This window comes from Eptatretus burgeri, chromosome 10 (genome assembly GCF_056783735.1).
Source record: "Eptatretus burgeri isolate ZD-2024b chromosome 10, Ebu_testis_v1, whole genome shotgun sequence".
In the NCBI taxonomy this organism is placed as follows: domain Eukaryota; kingdom Metazoa; phylum Chordata; class Myxini; order Myxiniformes; family Myxinidae; genus Eptatretus; species Eptatretus burgeri.
In genome coordinates this window covers 37,143,440-37,158,260 of record NC_140970.1, presented here as the reverse complement: position 1 = coordinate 37,158,260, position 14,821 = coordinate 37,143,440, and the positions used below count along the sequence as shown (strand labels likewise).

Genomic DNA, 14,821 nt, shown 5'->3' with positions numbered 1-14,821 from the left:
TGTTCATAGAGGAGCTCGTATATCTTATCCAAAGGATACTAGAACATCCTGATATCAATTTGGGATTTTAAACTGTTTACCTCCTCATGTATGTGAGTTACACATAAACTAGATATTTCCATCTGACACATTTCCTTGCTGATTTGTTAATTTGTTTTAACTTGGAAACTGATGTTATTTGCATTGTGTGGTGCATCAACTGTTTGTTTTTATTTTTGTCCTGCCTCATGTAAAGTTTGACTCTGAGCAGCTGGTGGTTTGTGTGTCATCTTGCTGATCTTCTACATCGTTGTCCGCAATTTCAGTAAGCAAGTGTTGCTCATGCATATCCTTTCATGCAGTGTTGAACAATTATTTTAGTAATGACTGATACAATGAACAGCAAAATACTCTTGTGGCCTATTTCAAATTTTCCCAGTTTATTTTATAAACCAGACTCCTGCTAAAAAGAATGAATATGTCCTGTAGTCACTGTTCCAGGAAGCTCCCCATGGAGCTAAATGCGATCAAATGGGAAAGCTAACTCAATTCTGTAGTGGTGAATATGCCAAACCGAATGCAATAAAACAAGTACATTAGTACAAGGATTTCAAAGATGAATATTTAAATTTTTATCCAGGGTGGGCCAAAAGTCACAGAAAGGTTTTCTTTTTCCTTTTTAAAAATAACTTGTTTTTTTGGATTGATTGTGAAAAATAATGTCCTGCAAATGGCCCCCATTGGCTTCTTCGCAAAGTCTTGCTCTTTCCAAAACGTGATCCATTACAGAGGACGAAAGTCCTTGATCAATTATTGCAATTTCCTCAGAAATGTTGTTTTTCAATTCCTCTAGAATCTAGTGTCTGTGGCTTGTTGACATATGCGCGATCTTTAAGGTACCCCCACAGAAAAAGATCTGTGGTCATTAAATCTGGTGAACATGGAGGCCAATTAATGTTTCCAAATCTTGAAATTATGCGGTTACCAAAAACTGTAGTATGGGCTATAGCTCCATCTTGCTGGAACCACATTTCTGGAAACAAGAAATTTTCCAGCATTGACTTGTATCGCTCACCAGTCACCAGCCATTACCATCATCATCTTGGAAAAAAAATGTCTTCCACTGCGGTCTGAGTCATGAACAGAATCCTTTGACTCAAAACGAGCAATCAAGTTCCGAATTGTGTTTTATGATAGTTGTTCTCGAACATTAAAATGATTGCGAAATTTTCTTTGAGTTTGAATTATTGATTTCCCACTGGAGTAATAAAATTGAGCAATTTTCTCGTGCTGGTCATTGGTAAATTTATTAATATAATGAATCTCCCTGGTCTTTACCTGTAAAAAAAAAAAAAAATTAAAAATTACTTAAAAAGAAAAAAGAAAACCTTCAGTGACTTTTGGCCCACTCTCGATATAACCTATCATGTTGAGCAATAAATATTTATCTTTGAAATCCTAAACCCGATCTAACCAAACCTAATAAATTTCACTGCTCGTTGCTGTGAACTTTATCGGCTTGGGCATCCAGGGATGATCGCTAAAAGTCAGATTTGGTTGACCAAGTATTCGTTTCAACGGGACTCAAGTACTTGCCATCTACTCAGAATTGATGATACAGTAGTTGCTTTCTGGAGAGCAAGTTTCCTGTTATTTTAAGTCCTGTATATGATGGAATACAAAAATGCATTTTAACCTGTGGTCATTATGCACATTTCCATGAATGTTGCACTTTTATTTGTAATACTGAAGTTAAGATGGACATCTCATTTAATTTTTCCATTGGTTGACATTGTGCTTCAGTGTAGGTTCAGATTTGAGAGAATTTCTTCTTTTTGAATACGCGACCGACATGCTTTCTCATCACAGGTATCTCGTGCACCACTGTCCTCTTTCCTGTGTAACTAAACCGCATTCTGTAAATGATTTCTTCCCCCTCCAGCTCCCCTGACTTTTACCACTGCACAACATATTTCTTGGAAAGTACTCGTACAAACATTCAAAAGTTAGGTTGCTCCTCCGTATTTGTTTATTCTGAAGAAAGTCCTGCAATCTTTTATGCAGTGTAGCTCCAATGCAATGCACCTTCTGGTTAGAAGGCCATCTAAATACTGTCAGACCCCGCTATTCGTGAGCCCTGTATTTGTGGGTCATAAAGTGTGACCTGCGTCGACATTCGGGGTTTGTTTCATTTTGTTTTTGTATTTTTTTTAACACTTCAGGAATGGTCTCCTATATCCACCTGGAAAACTGGAAATCGGCCAACGTCATGGCATTACATCAAAAAGTATAAAAACAGATTACCTTAACTTCAGCCCAATTAGCTTACTGCACTTCAAATCATCAGCAAGATCATGGAATCTATCATCACAGTTGACATAAAATCATTCCTTTTCTCCAACAGCCTCATCTCAAATCATCAATTTGGATTCAGATCTGGCTATTCTACATTGGACATGCTGCTTCTACTCTCCCAACAATGGTGGAGGTCCTCAATATCAGACATGAAATCATGGCCGTCTCTCTGGACATATCTCGAGCTTTTGATGGTCTGGCATCCTGCTTTGCTCTCCAAACTGTCTGCCTTTGGAATCCAAGGCAAACTCCACTCTTGTATTGCTGACTTCCTCCTCTCTCGTAGACAACATGTGGCTCTCAACAGAACCCTTTCATCTCCTCTCCCTGTCAAGGCTGGAGTACCAAGGCAGTGTTCTTGACTCCATATTTTTCCTAATCTTCATCATTGATCTCACAGACTCGCTGTAAAATACTCTCTCTCTTTGCTGATGACTTCACTTTCTGCTGTGACATCTCTCATCCTTCTGACAGACAGGCAGCAGCCTCTTCCCTCTCCTCAGACCTTGACAAAATCACAAACTGGTCAAACACAATTTTGCTTATGTTTCCATATTGTCAACCTTTTGCATTCTCCCTTATCCCTCATCGTTACCTGCATCCCTTCTTTGGCTGTGTCCCTCTACTTTCTCCCTCTGCCCAACTGTTTCCCCTTTCTCTTGTTGTTCCCTTCGTTATATTGTCCTGATTTGTTCTGTGTAATCGCTCTTCCACGAGCCTAGACCATGTTTAAGAAAAAAAATGCCCTGACATTCACAGAATTTTTCGGGAACGAATTCCCCACGAATAGCGGGGTCCACCAGTCTTGTGTACAGGTATCCCTTGATTTATGAACACTGTTTACGCTTTCCCTATAACAAAACTGACTTTTTACGGCATGTTTTTTTTTTTTGATTTACATTCACATTTTTCACGATGACAATATTAAAATACTAGACGGTACAGTAGAGTGCTACGGAAGAAATTTCAAACATTGCTTCATTCCTTTAGTGAGCCCACCTCAGTCATGTGTATGACGCATCTTGTGCAGCACCAATCGTCTGTCTACCTTTGTTGGCCATCTTGCCTCTCATGAAGTGCTCTGTCTTTTAAAATCTACCGTAATCTCGCTCATCCCTCAAGATGTCTAGCAAGAGAACTTCCTCAAGTGAAACTGCTGCCTCGGCAAAACATTCTTTCCAGGTTGTATTGCTGCATATGAAGATGGGCATAATAAAAGCTAATGAGGACGAGAAACTCCCCATCATTACTCTTTCGGAGCGAGTACATACACCTTGAAAAGATTTAGGATTTTGTATTTATTTAGCATTAAATAAATAATGCAAATGGATTATTAATGCAAATGCCTTTCTAATTCAGGTTTGTTTTTTTTCCAACAGCATTTTTCTTACATTATAGTGAAAGAAAACATTACATGAGGAAGCCGAAAAATTTGAGTCAGGAATGCATCTCCTATTTTTTTTTTTTTTTACCTTTAAAATAATGAGAAAAGCGTTTTCGAGTTACATGTTTTTTTTCGTTGTACATTCCGTTCTCCAGGTACCCATCCATTTCATAAATTGAGGGATACCTATACACAAAAATGGCAGAGTGCTTAACTTCACCACACAAGTATCCTTTATACTTCTTATAGTCAGCCTGCCAAGACTCTTGAAAACAGTACTGATGGTATCGCTTGTTGATTTTTGGCCAATGGGTTCAAATGTAAGACCATACCATGGGGTCTCAGAATCATCCGGTGGCCAACTCGATTTTTGACCTTCAAGGTCAAATTTTCAAGGTCAAAAGTCAGATGGGTGCAAAAAAATTTTTTCCCCAAAAATGTCCAGAATAATGTGTTCTATCATTTAAAAGCCTTAAAGAACCAAAAAACATAACAGTAATTTCAGTATTTTACCATTTATTGACTAAATTTATAGGAAAACATGAAGAAATCTGAACCAAAAACGTCGAATATCTCCATAATGGTTGAAATGACAGAAAATGCATGAAAAGTCTTTACAAACCAGTTTTAAATACCCTGATTCTGGTTGGTAAACTCCTAGATCATCAACATACACCCATTTTGCATTATTTGAGTATATTTTCAGATTTAGGCTACTTGCATCTGACCTTGAAATATTGACGGACATTCCATCGTGCTAAAAGATACCATTTCAGTCCAGTACTTGTGCTGTATTTCACTCACTATGGTAACTCTTGGTATAGTACGGAAAGTAATTCTTATAAGAAATGTTCAAAAACGAGAATAAATTGTGTTTTGGCTGTATTAATTTGGAGAAATTTCAAAGGTAGGCTTAAGTTGCCCAAGCATTTTAAGCTAACACGTCAGCTTTAAATGAGATTAAGAATTATTAAAAACCTGAAAACTGGCTTGTGTAATCACATATTACATTGAAGATTATAGCTATATTGAATGTGGATTTAGACATCCATTTTCATTGCATGCACCCCTGTTTTGACCCATTGCATCCACACGCAGATGTACGGCACTGTGTTTTACACCCACAAGATATCAATGCTTGACAACTCTGAGGTATGGAGGGTTTTCTTATCCACACCACCTGTAACTGGCCATCATCATTTTCCTTCCATGCCCCAGTGGATGCCTGGCATGGGAAGTTCAATCTCAGTCTTGTCTGCTTGAAGCCACACCTTTGTTTGGAAATTTGCTCTTTTCAAGTGAAGTTCCAATGCATCTGTTGTTGGTGGGAGCATTTCCAGTGCTTTTTTGCCTTTCTGAAATACTTCAAGCCTGGCAGTGTCACACCCTTTGGTAAAACTTGGAGTTTTGTAGACACGACACACAAACCGTTCAATATCAGCAATAGCTCCATCTCGCCCAACACCATGCAGAAGTTCTGGATGCTGTACGTACACCTGCCAACATGTGTTCTTTCCGTTGCTCGCAAATGATGACACCGTGTCGCATCCAGTCAGGGAATGGAAACCTAGGATATTGCTTATCACATTTCGAGGAAAGGTCTGTGCTATAGCATTTATGTGGTAGAGTTTGGTTGATTTGCTTGTTCCACTCTTCATCCACACATCACAAAGTGACGTTTGCAGAGGCCAAGAATTCTGTTCGACACATTCCACGACATCATGCTATGAACTTGTTCCCCTGTGTCCTGGAAAAATATGCATTTTGCCCAGTCAGTTGGAGTTGACCATTTTGCAGAAAGACAACCCTCAACACCTTTTTCATCCGGGTTTCCTCCTCTTTTGGGGGTAAGGACTAAGTTTGTTCCTGTCTTTGGTGGCTTTGTTGCGGAGTCTTTCTAAATGACTGACCGAGGCAAAGTTGGTGTAACAGTTGCGATGCCACATAAGAGTTTTTGTTTCCCAGTCCTCGGCAGACAGTTTCTTGAGCTGGTCAGTGATCATGATTGATCCTCTGTCACCCAAGCGTTCTTGTTCATTCATGGCATTCTGGACTCGTTTCCTCCTGTCATCAGTTGCACGGCACAACTCATCTTTTTTCTTGTTTTCTTGGCAGAAAAGGCAACGGGAAAAGTTCACACCCTTGTCTCTTTGTCGGTTAAAGTTTGTGATTGGCTGAAGATCATTCTCAGCCATGTTTGCATCCTGAAACAAACGTGCAGACACTAAGACATATACTCCACCACCACACAACTAAAAAGCAAAAGTGCAGTTAAACTAACTCGTACTGTAGTTCAGAAAGGTGCGTGTGAATGAGCTGTAAATGTCAAATACGCCTTAGGTACAATGTAGTTTTGGTCAGCTAAAAATATTTGTACTATCGGTCTGACCGTCAATATTTCAAGGTCAGACTGCAACAAAAGTAAGTACAACATACTCAAATAATGCAAAATGGGTGTATGTTAATGATCAAGGAGTTTACCAACCAGAATCAGGGTACAGTCCAGACCGCTTATAAGATGCCTGTTTATAAGAATCGACCGTTTATATGAATCAAAACAGCAGGGACCAAATCGCTCCCATATGTAGTAGTACTAAAAATGACCGCTTATAAGAATCACGAGATCGCTTGTAAGAATCAAAAGACCCCGGATGTGAAAACGAAACTAACACTTTCTGGAAAATCCACAGTCATTTTCTCGTGTATAAAAGGGTGTTGGGTTCGGTTTATCGCAAAAAATTATGTCCTTGACTGGTAAGAAGCGAAAAGCAATGTCCATCTGTGACAAAAAGCAACTTCTGGCAGCTTACGACACTCTTCCAGAAGAAAAGGTGAGAATTGGATTTTTCTGCTTACTTTTCTGTGCGTTAGCTAAAAATCGGAAGGCGAAACAAGCAGTTGCTTGAGCAGGCCAGGAATTGTGTTGCCTTCAGCAAAGTGACCGACCAGCAGTAAAAGACAGCAACGGTGCAGTCAAGGAGGGAAGGGTAGGGGCCCAGAGCAAAATGAGGCTTGGGCCCTTTTACCCAATACACATGACCTAGAACTCAAGACGTAGGGTTTCATCATCCTTCACACGTTATCGGCAATCCCAACCATAGGCATTATGATTTCTTACCGGTGTACGCCTAGATCACCTATAAGAATCGACCGCTTATAAGAATCAAACCAGGCCGGCCCGAAGTAATTCTTATAAGTGGTCTACACTGTATTTGAAACTGGTTTGTAAAGACTTTTCATGCGTTTTCTGTCATTTCCACCATTATGGAGATATTTCACATTTTTGGTTCAGATTTTTTTAATGTTTTCCTATAAATTTAGTCAATAAATGGTAAAATACTGAAATTACTGTTATGTTTTTTTTTTTGGTTCTTTAAGGCTTTTAAATGATAGAATACATTATTCTGGACATTTTTGGGGGAAAAATTATTTTGCACCCATTTGACCTTTGACCTTGAAGGTCAAAAATCGGGTTGGCCACCGGATGATTCTGAGACCCCATGGTATGGTCTTACATTTGAACCCATTGGCCAAAAATCAACAAGCGATACCATCAAAACTTTTTAAAGCATATTCTAGGGTCTTGGCAGGCTGACTATTACTCTATCTTCCTTTTCCAACCCCCTTCCATTTCTCCTTCTTTCCATTTGTCTTCTCGGTTACCTTCCACTGCTTTTATAACTGTAATATGTAGATGGCTTCTTAGCTCGCTTATGAGGGCAATTGTATCATTGCTCAAAACTTTTGTTATTCGTATTCCTAGCTTGTGGTCACTTGCTCCTGCATACCTGGACGTGTGTGGGGAAAAGGGCCGGGCCTGCTTGGAACTTTGTTTGGTTCGACTGCCGTTGCAGTCAGAAAAGAAGGCGCAGAAGGTGTTGCGCTTATGCCGTGAACGGGGCATGCACGAGCAGGGTGAGCATGTGTTTTTCACAGATATCATTGCTGCAAGTCAAACTTTTGCCAAGAAATGACAAGGAATCTTGTAATCAACAATATAATATAAGTTTAGTAATTTCGTTGTTTGACAAGGGGATTTAGAAGTAAAAATAGTCAGGATTCTATTTGGTTGATCTTTGTGTCTTGTCAGTTTGAAGAGAGGAAATGGTACACTCTCCCAAATCAAATAGTCTGTGATTATCATGGAGAATATAGAAAATGCAACAAACTTGTGTGACAACTCTTCATATATAGCTGGTGTTGCTCTTATCTGTTTGCTCGAGGCTAAATGAGGGAATCTCTGGCCTCGGATATTGTTCCTGATGTTATGCCAAAGGATCACGGCACACTGGAGATGTTAAAACTAGATTTTGCATTATCATGCCAATGTTGTACAGGGTGTTCCAAAAAGACCTGGACAACTTTGGTTGCAATTTTTTTTAGTACCAGAAATGATACAACGATACCCTTTGTTTTATATGATACAACGATACCCTTTGTTTTATATGATACAACGATACCCTTTGTTTTATATGATACAACGATACCCTTTGTTTTATATGATACAACGATACCCTTTGTTTTATATGATACAACGATACCCTTTGTTTTATATGATACAGAAACTCCTAAAGTTTTATTTTCAGGTCTGGTGATTTAATGTAAAAGAAAATTGCGACTCCACAGGAGAAAGCTCAGTGCGTCGAATGGTTCATCAAGAAGAGATCCAACACACAAGTTCAGCATAATTTCCGTACAAAGTATTTAAGGAATCCGCCATCGTGGACTAGTAACAGAGAGTGGTACAAAAGGTTTAAGGAGACTGGAAGTTGTCAGAAACAGAAAACTACCGGTTGACCAAGCACAAGTGCAGCAGACGTTGAACGAGTGCATTAATCATTTCAACAAAGTCCCACAAAATCAATTTGACGCGTATCCAGAGAACTGGGACTACCAACCACCACGACACAGGATTTTGCATAAAAGACTGAAGCTTTTATGCCTATAAGGTGCAGATTCTGCAGGAACTTAAACCAAACTAGCATAACCCACGCTCTGTGCGACATGTTGGGGTGGGTGTGTTTTAGAAAGGAACTGATGCAGAGTATCAGTAGTAATTTTACTTTAATGCAGTACGTGGAATACGATTTCACTGTTTCACTATGGTCTTTGAGATAATGTAAGCCGAATATCACGTTATTCGAGCGCAGAACAAAGTCGAAGATAGCGCGACACAAAACCACAAACTCGGAAATAATATATAAGATGATGGACCCAAACGCAAGGTGTTTGTCTTGGAAATGCTCAGTCACATAGAGAATGATGAAGATTGCCTGTACTGATAAAGGTCATGTTCATAGACGAAGCTTGCTTTCATGTATCGGGGAAGGTCAGCCGGCACAATATGAGGATCTGGGGCTCTGAAAACTCCAACGTGGTCATTGAGCACTTGCGTGACAGTTCAAAGGTCAATATGTGGTGTGACCTCCATGGCTGCTTGGTGGGTCCATTTTTCTTTGCAAAGGATACAGTGATCTCAACAATTTACATAAACATGTTGGAAGGATTTGCCTTCCCACAGATTGAAGACCTGCAACGTGATATCATTATTGAACAGGACGGCGTTCCCCCTTATTTGGCCTTCGTCGTTTGAGCTATCCTGAATGAAAAAATTCTAGGTCACTGGATTGGTCAAGACTGACCAACCGCCTGACCCCTAAGATCACTAGATATAACCCCTCTTGATGTTTTTTTTTTTTTTTTCCTGTGGGAGTTTGTCAAAGACGTTGTCTTCAATACCCACGGGGCAAACCTGCAGGATATTCGTTCTCAGATCACAGCTGCATGCGCACTGGTGGATGCAAAACATGCTGAGCTGAACATGGCATATATGGACAGAAAAATGCTTAAAAATTTTTTTTTTCTTCCAGTAATAAAAAAAGGTTAAAAAAAAATTTTCAGTGAAGAAAGAACTCGTTTACCACCTTGATGTCCTGTGCTCACCAAACAGAGCTCACACTGAAGTGTATTGATGGTGTGCACAAAACTGTTTTTCTGTATCATAAACCAAAGGGTATCGTTTCAGTTGTGGTTCTAAATATATTAACAAAGTTGTCTAGGCCTTTTTGGAACACCCCGTACATATATATCATCAAGTATAGTTGATGTTCAAAAAATCTATTTTCGGCATTTTTCTGTCCAATATTGAGGCTCATGGAAGAACTGGATCAGAATGGAAGGGGACAAAATGGAAATGGGGAAACACCAACAACAAAGTAGAAGTGAGACTGAGATCAAAGGGAGGGGCAGAAGGACATGGGGGTGAAGCTATGTTCAAGCTAAATGAAACACAGCAAGAGGAGGAAATGGAGTGGGGTGGGGGAAATGAAACAGAAAAGGCACAAATCATCTGATAATTAACAAACAAAAAGAGGTGAACATGATTCACAATCACAATAACCTGGTAAAAGGTAGTGTTTGGGGATGGGGGTCATTTTGGATAGAAGAGTTCATGAGTGTGGATGGGGTTGTGAGGTAGTGGTGAACAGCTATCTTGAATCCTTGGAGGGAATAATGTGACTGAACAAGACTGCAGGTAGTTGTTTTCACAGGTGAGAGAAAAGAGGAATAAATTAGAGAAGGTGAACAATGAGCCTGTATTCGAGGAGCTTAATAAGGCGTGGGATACTGGCAGACTGTGCGCGTTCTGCAGAAACCTGGGAGGGACAGAGCCAACAGAGGGCCCCAACCTGTCTGCGATGTAAAAGTAAAAGGCCTAGACACTCAGCTTAGTCGTGAGAGATCCCAATAGTTTTGAGGGCCTTGCTTTCTATGTCATCAGGAAGGGCAAAGTGTGAGGCAGGGGTGCCAGCCAAAAGGAGAGGGCAGTACTCCATCAAGCTGTGAATGAAAGCCTTATAGATTATTAAAAGTTCAGACTGTCCAAGAAAAGACCTCGTATGATGCCAGATGCCCAGTCGGTGTCTGGCTTTGGAGGCCATCTTGGAATATGGTCTGCCCAAGAAACATCATGGCTGATGGTGAGTCCCAAAAGTTTGAGTGGCTTAATGTCTTGAAAAGGTTTGTTTATTAAGTAGATGGAAGAGTTTGCCAGATGGTCCTTTCGGAGAGACGGTGAGTGTGTAGGATTTGTTGGGGTTGAAAGACATTCCAAGTGTTGGACCAGTTCCTCATTTTATCAAGGTCTGCAGAAAGGGAAGAAGCTGCTGCCTGCCTGTCTCAGTGATGAGAAATGACATGGCAGAGGGTGGAATCAGCAGAGTGATAGGCAGGATTTCCCAGGGAGTTATAAAGATCATTGATGAAGACGAGGAACAATCCTTGGCCCAAGACTCTACCTCGGGACACTCAAGCCTTGACAGGGAGAGGCAATGAGAGGATTCCATTAAGAGCTACATGCTGAAGAGAGGAGAAGAGGAAGTCAGTGATCCATCGGAGGAGGTGGCCTTGGATGCCATAACCAGAGAGTTTTGGAGATCAAGTCGGGGTGACAAACTGTATCAAATGCTTGAGATGTCCAGAGAGACAGGCCTGGTCTCGTCTAAGATTGTGTCCTTCCATCCATTGTTGAAAGAGTAGAAGCAGCATATCTTTGGGAGAATGATCTGGGCCTGGTTGCTCAAAGCATCTGTTAAATTTAATGATCGATTAGGCTTAATCGATCATTAAATTCCTTAACAATAGATGAGCAAATGACAGGATTTAACAGTGTTGCTCAAAGGTTAAGAGGGATTTAATTGATCGTTAAGGTTAACGACAGCTTTGAGCAACAGCTTTAAACCTATTGTTAATTTAACAATAGGTTTAATCGATCGTTAGGCTAATGATAGGTTTAACGATGCCTTGAGCAACCGGCCCCTGGTCTGAAAACGAACCTATGAGCTGACATCAGTCCGTAGGTGAAAAGGAAGGTTTTTGATGTCAACTGCAATGATAGACTCCATGACCTTGCTTATAATTGGAAGCAAGCTGATGTGTTCATCGTTAAGAGGATGAGCAAGAGCACGAGGGCAGGTTTTTCGGATGTGCACTGATGCTGTCTAAGCCTGTCACAGAATCAGCCTCGGTTTGCCAGAAACCTCTCCACCTTCTCAAGTGGGAAAGACAGTTTCCAAGGAGCACATGGTTCCAAAAGAGTAGGGTAGGTAGTGGGAGTGAGGGATTGGGTACACAAGATTTTGAAGTAAGCACACAATTGAGGCATTCAGCCCTCTCACGAGCAGTCGGCTGTGGTGACATTTTGAAGGGATGGAGGGGAGCATACACCAGACTTGATAAGGTGCCACCAGGTCTTTGAAGAAGGAGACAGGTTTGAGAGCTCATTCAGCCTTGAGGTTGGTCAGATGTTTTTTGGCTTTCCTGAGTGGACACATACTTTTTCCGGGCTTTGTGAAATGATCTGAGGTTACCTTCAGTCAGATTTGCCTTCCATGAAGAGATAAAGCGAAGGCATGTTGTTTGAAGGCAACTAACTGCCTCGTCGCAAAATTATGTGTATCAGGGGTGAGAGGATAGGTATGATAACTGCAGACGAGATGGGAAAAATTTGTACATGAGAAAGCAAGCTTGTGTGGAAGGATTCCCAGACAGTATTAATATCAGGTGAGGAAGAAATGAAGGACCAGTCTTGATATGAGATGTCAGTTTGCAGTCCCTGCCAGTCAGCTTGAATGAGCTGCCTGACTCTACAGCACTGAAAATACCACCAAATCAGTACTCACCCATCTCTGGCTATTGTCCTGGAGCTGCCTCAATGTCTTTGACCTCTGATTTGTTGTGCTGTGTTGTAACTCACTCCACCACTTCTGCTGTTTCGCTATGTAGGTTATTTTATAGATGGGCAATCATTCTTGTCTTTAAAAAAAAAGAAGAAATATTGACGTTTTCATGGAGAAAATTAGATGAAGGTTCTTGAACTTAAGACGGTGATAGTAAGTAGGCTTTCCCTGCTATGCAGAGGTTTGACCTGGTACAAGGGTTTACAAGGAACTTTTTTGGTAGGAGGAGACTATTTGGCCCATCATGCCTGGGCTACATAAACATCATCTCCACAAGCTACCTACAAGTTTGCCAATATCCCTGTACCTCTTTGTGCATATTAGTACCACCCAGTGTTCCAATACATACAAGTACCTATCTAATTCTAATTTAAACCTATATTCTTTGATGCCACTTCCTTTCTTGGGAGACCACTCCTTGCATTAACTAACTCTGACTGAAAGACCCCTTGAATTTTGTCGTTCCCATTTTCATTGAGCTAACTCGTACCCAGCACCTTGCATTTCTTTATATTAAAGTCTCTAGACTTTCCTGAATCTGATAACCCCCCTCTCGACTATCTACATTGCCTCCAAACTTTTTGTTGTCATCTGCAAATTTAGAGAGCAGAATCTTAACCCCGTGATCCAAATCGTTGAGGTAAATTACGAATGACAAGCAAATTTACCGGTCCCCGGTGACAGGAAAAATTTAAGTTAATCTATCAATTTAAGTTATTTCATTGACTTTAAAAATGTTAATTGTGTTGCACTCTTGGTTTCACTCAGAGCCAAAGCTCTAAGCTACTTGTAACACCCACCGTGAAATGGTGTTGCAACATCGGGCAGCGGAGGTTGAATTTGTCTAAAATGAGGAGAATATCCTGCTTGCAAAATATGATTTGGCATCAACATCATTAATGCCTGTTGTCCCATCATTTCAAAGGTTAATGTTAAGTTTTGCCTACATGTGTAGCCTTTCAAGTGCAGCACGGAAAGCAGTCGCCATAAATGGGAGACAGACAAATGCAGACACCATGGTTCGCAATAAATATTTTATATATATATATATATATGTATATATATATATATATATATATATATATATATATATATATATATATATATATATATATATATATATGTGTGGTCCAAGTACTGATGCCTGAGGTTCCCCACTGCTTGCACCCTCCTAGAGAGGGATCCTCCAATTTAGACACCTGTTTCTTCCTATCACTAAGCCAGTTTCCATTCAAGTTAGTTATCCGAACATCCACTCAGCAAGCCCGCACCTGAGCCAACAACCTCCGATCTCACACCCCCCCCCCTCTTATATTCAACACCCTGTTATCTGTCTGCATAGACTCACTATAATCATGCAGGGATCCCACGTATGCACGCATACACAGCACTCCGATTGACTGACAGGATGGCCGAGAGTTGTGCACACTCTCCTCCAAGCTTTCTAGCTTGAGTTTGAATCCCAATCCAGCGATAAACTCATCCTGGTGTTTCATAGGCAGAGGCATTCATTAATGTGTGTCCCGTCCCTCCGATGGACTTGAAACAGGTGTCCTGTCTGTCAGCATCCGTTGGTGGACATTAATAATCCCACTGTGTCCTTCACGAAGAGTGGGCATGCTATTGCCGGTACCATGGCCAAATTCCTGCCTTAACGAGCAGAGGGTTAACCGCACAGCTGCGCCCTCAGCTATGATGCTACCCCACACCCTTGTGCCGCATACGAAGAATAAGAAGCATTCTGATCACATCCTGCACCCACAGCACCCCCAACATCGACTGTACAAGCCGCAAGAGGAGTCTGAGGGTGATAATGTCAATGCCACCCCAATGCCATCACCCCCGTTTGAAATTCCCTCAACCACAGTGCCCTTACTCACACAGCCTGCCACCCCACATTCACCCTCATTCACCAGCACATATCTCACCCAGTCTCTCACCCATCCCCTCTCCACCTACATGCCACCCTCACCTGCTGCCCCCCCCACCTCATGCCACCCACACCCCCACCAACGTGCCCTCCTGTCATAGACCTACCCAACAAACATGACCAACGATTTTCATCCTATACCCCACCCTGTGACAAATCCAGCAAAGATCTTAACCCTTTTTCAGTTCACCCACCAAAGCTCTTAAACGAACTACCTTCAAGCATTTACAGCAAGAAAGAACTCCACAGTCACAACCAACCCGAACATCACCCACATACACCACCCAAAATGCTGTTTATAACTGTTCATGTATTTGTCCCCAGCCCTGCACTTATTGAGAGACATCTGCTTCTTCTCACCCTCTTCCTCTTCAGGCTTACACCCCTTGGTGCCACTCTGCAGGTTGATCACCATCACGTTCAGTAGACTTGACA

General features: G+C 41.1%; 1 protein-coding gene across 1 annotated transcript in view; it reads left to right on the top strand.

Moving 5' to 3' along the window:
• The window catches only part of LOC147018334 (nuclear pore complex protein Nup85-like), a 65,749-nt gene that overhangs the window by 41,869 nt on the left and 9,059 nt on the right, over positions 1–14,821 (top strand). The window contains exons 13-15 of the mRNA XM_085897890.1: positions 236–304; positions 1,783–1,848; positions 7,482–7,633. Of these exons, the coding sequence (XP_085754016.1) occupies positions 236–304; positions 1,783–1,848; positions 7,482–7,633 (287 nt within the window). The remainder of the gene's footprint in view (positions 1–235; positions 305–1,782; positions 1,849–7,481; positions 7,634–14,821) is intronic.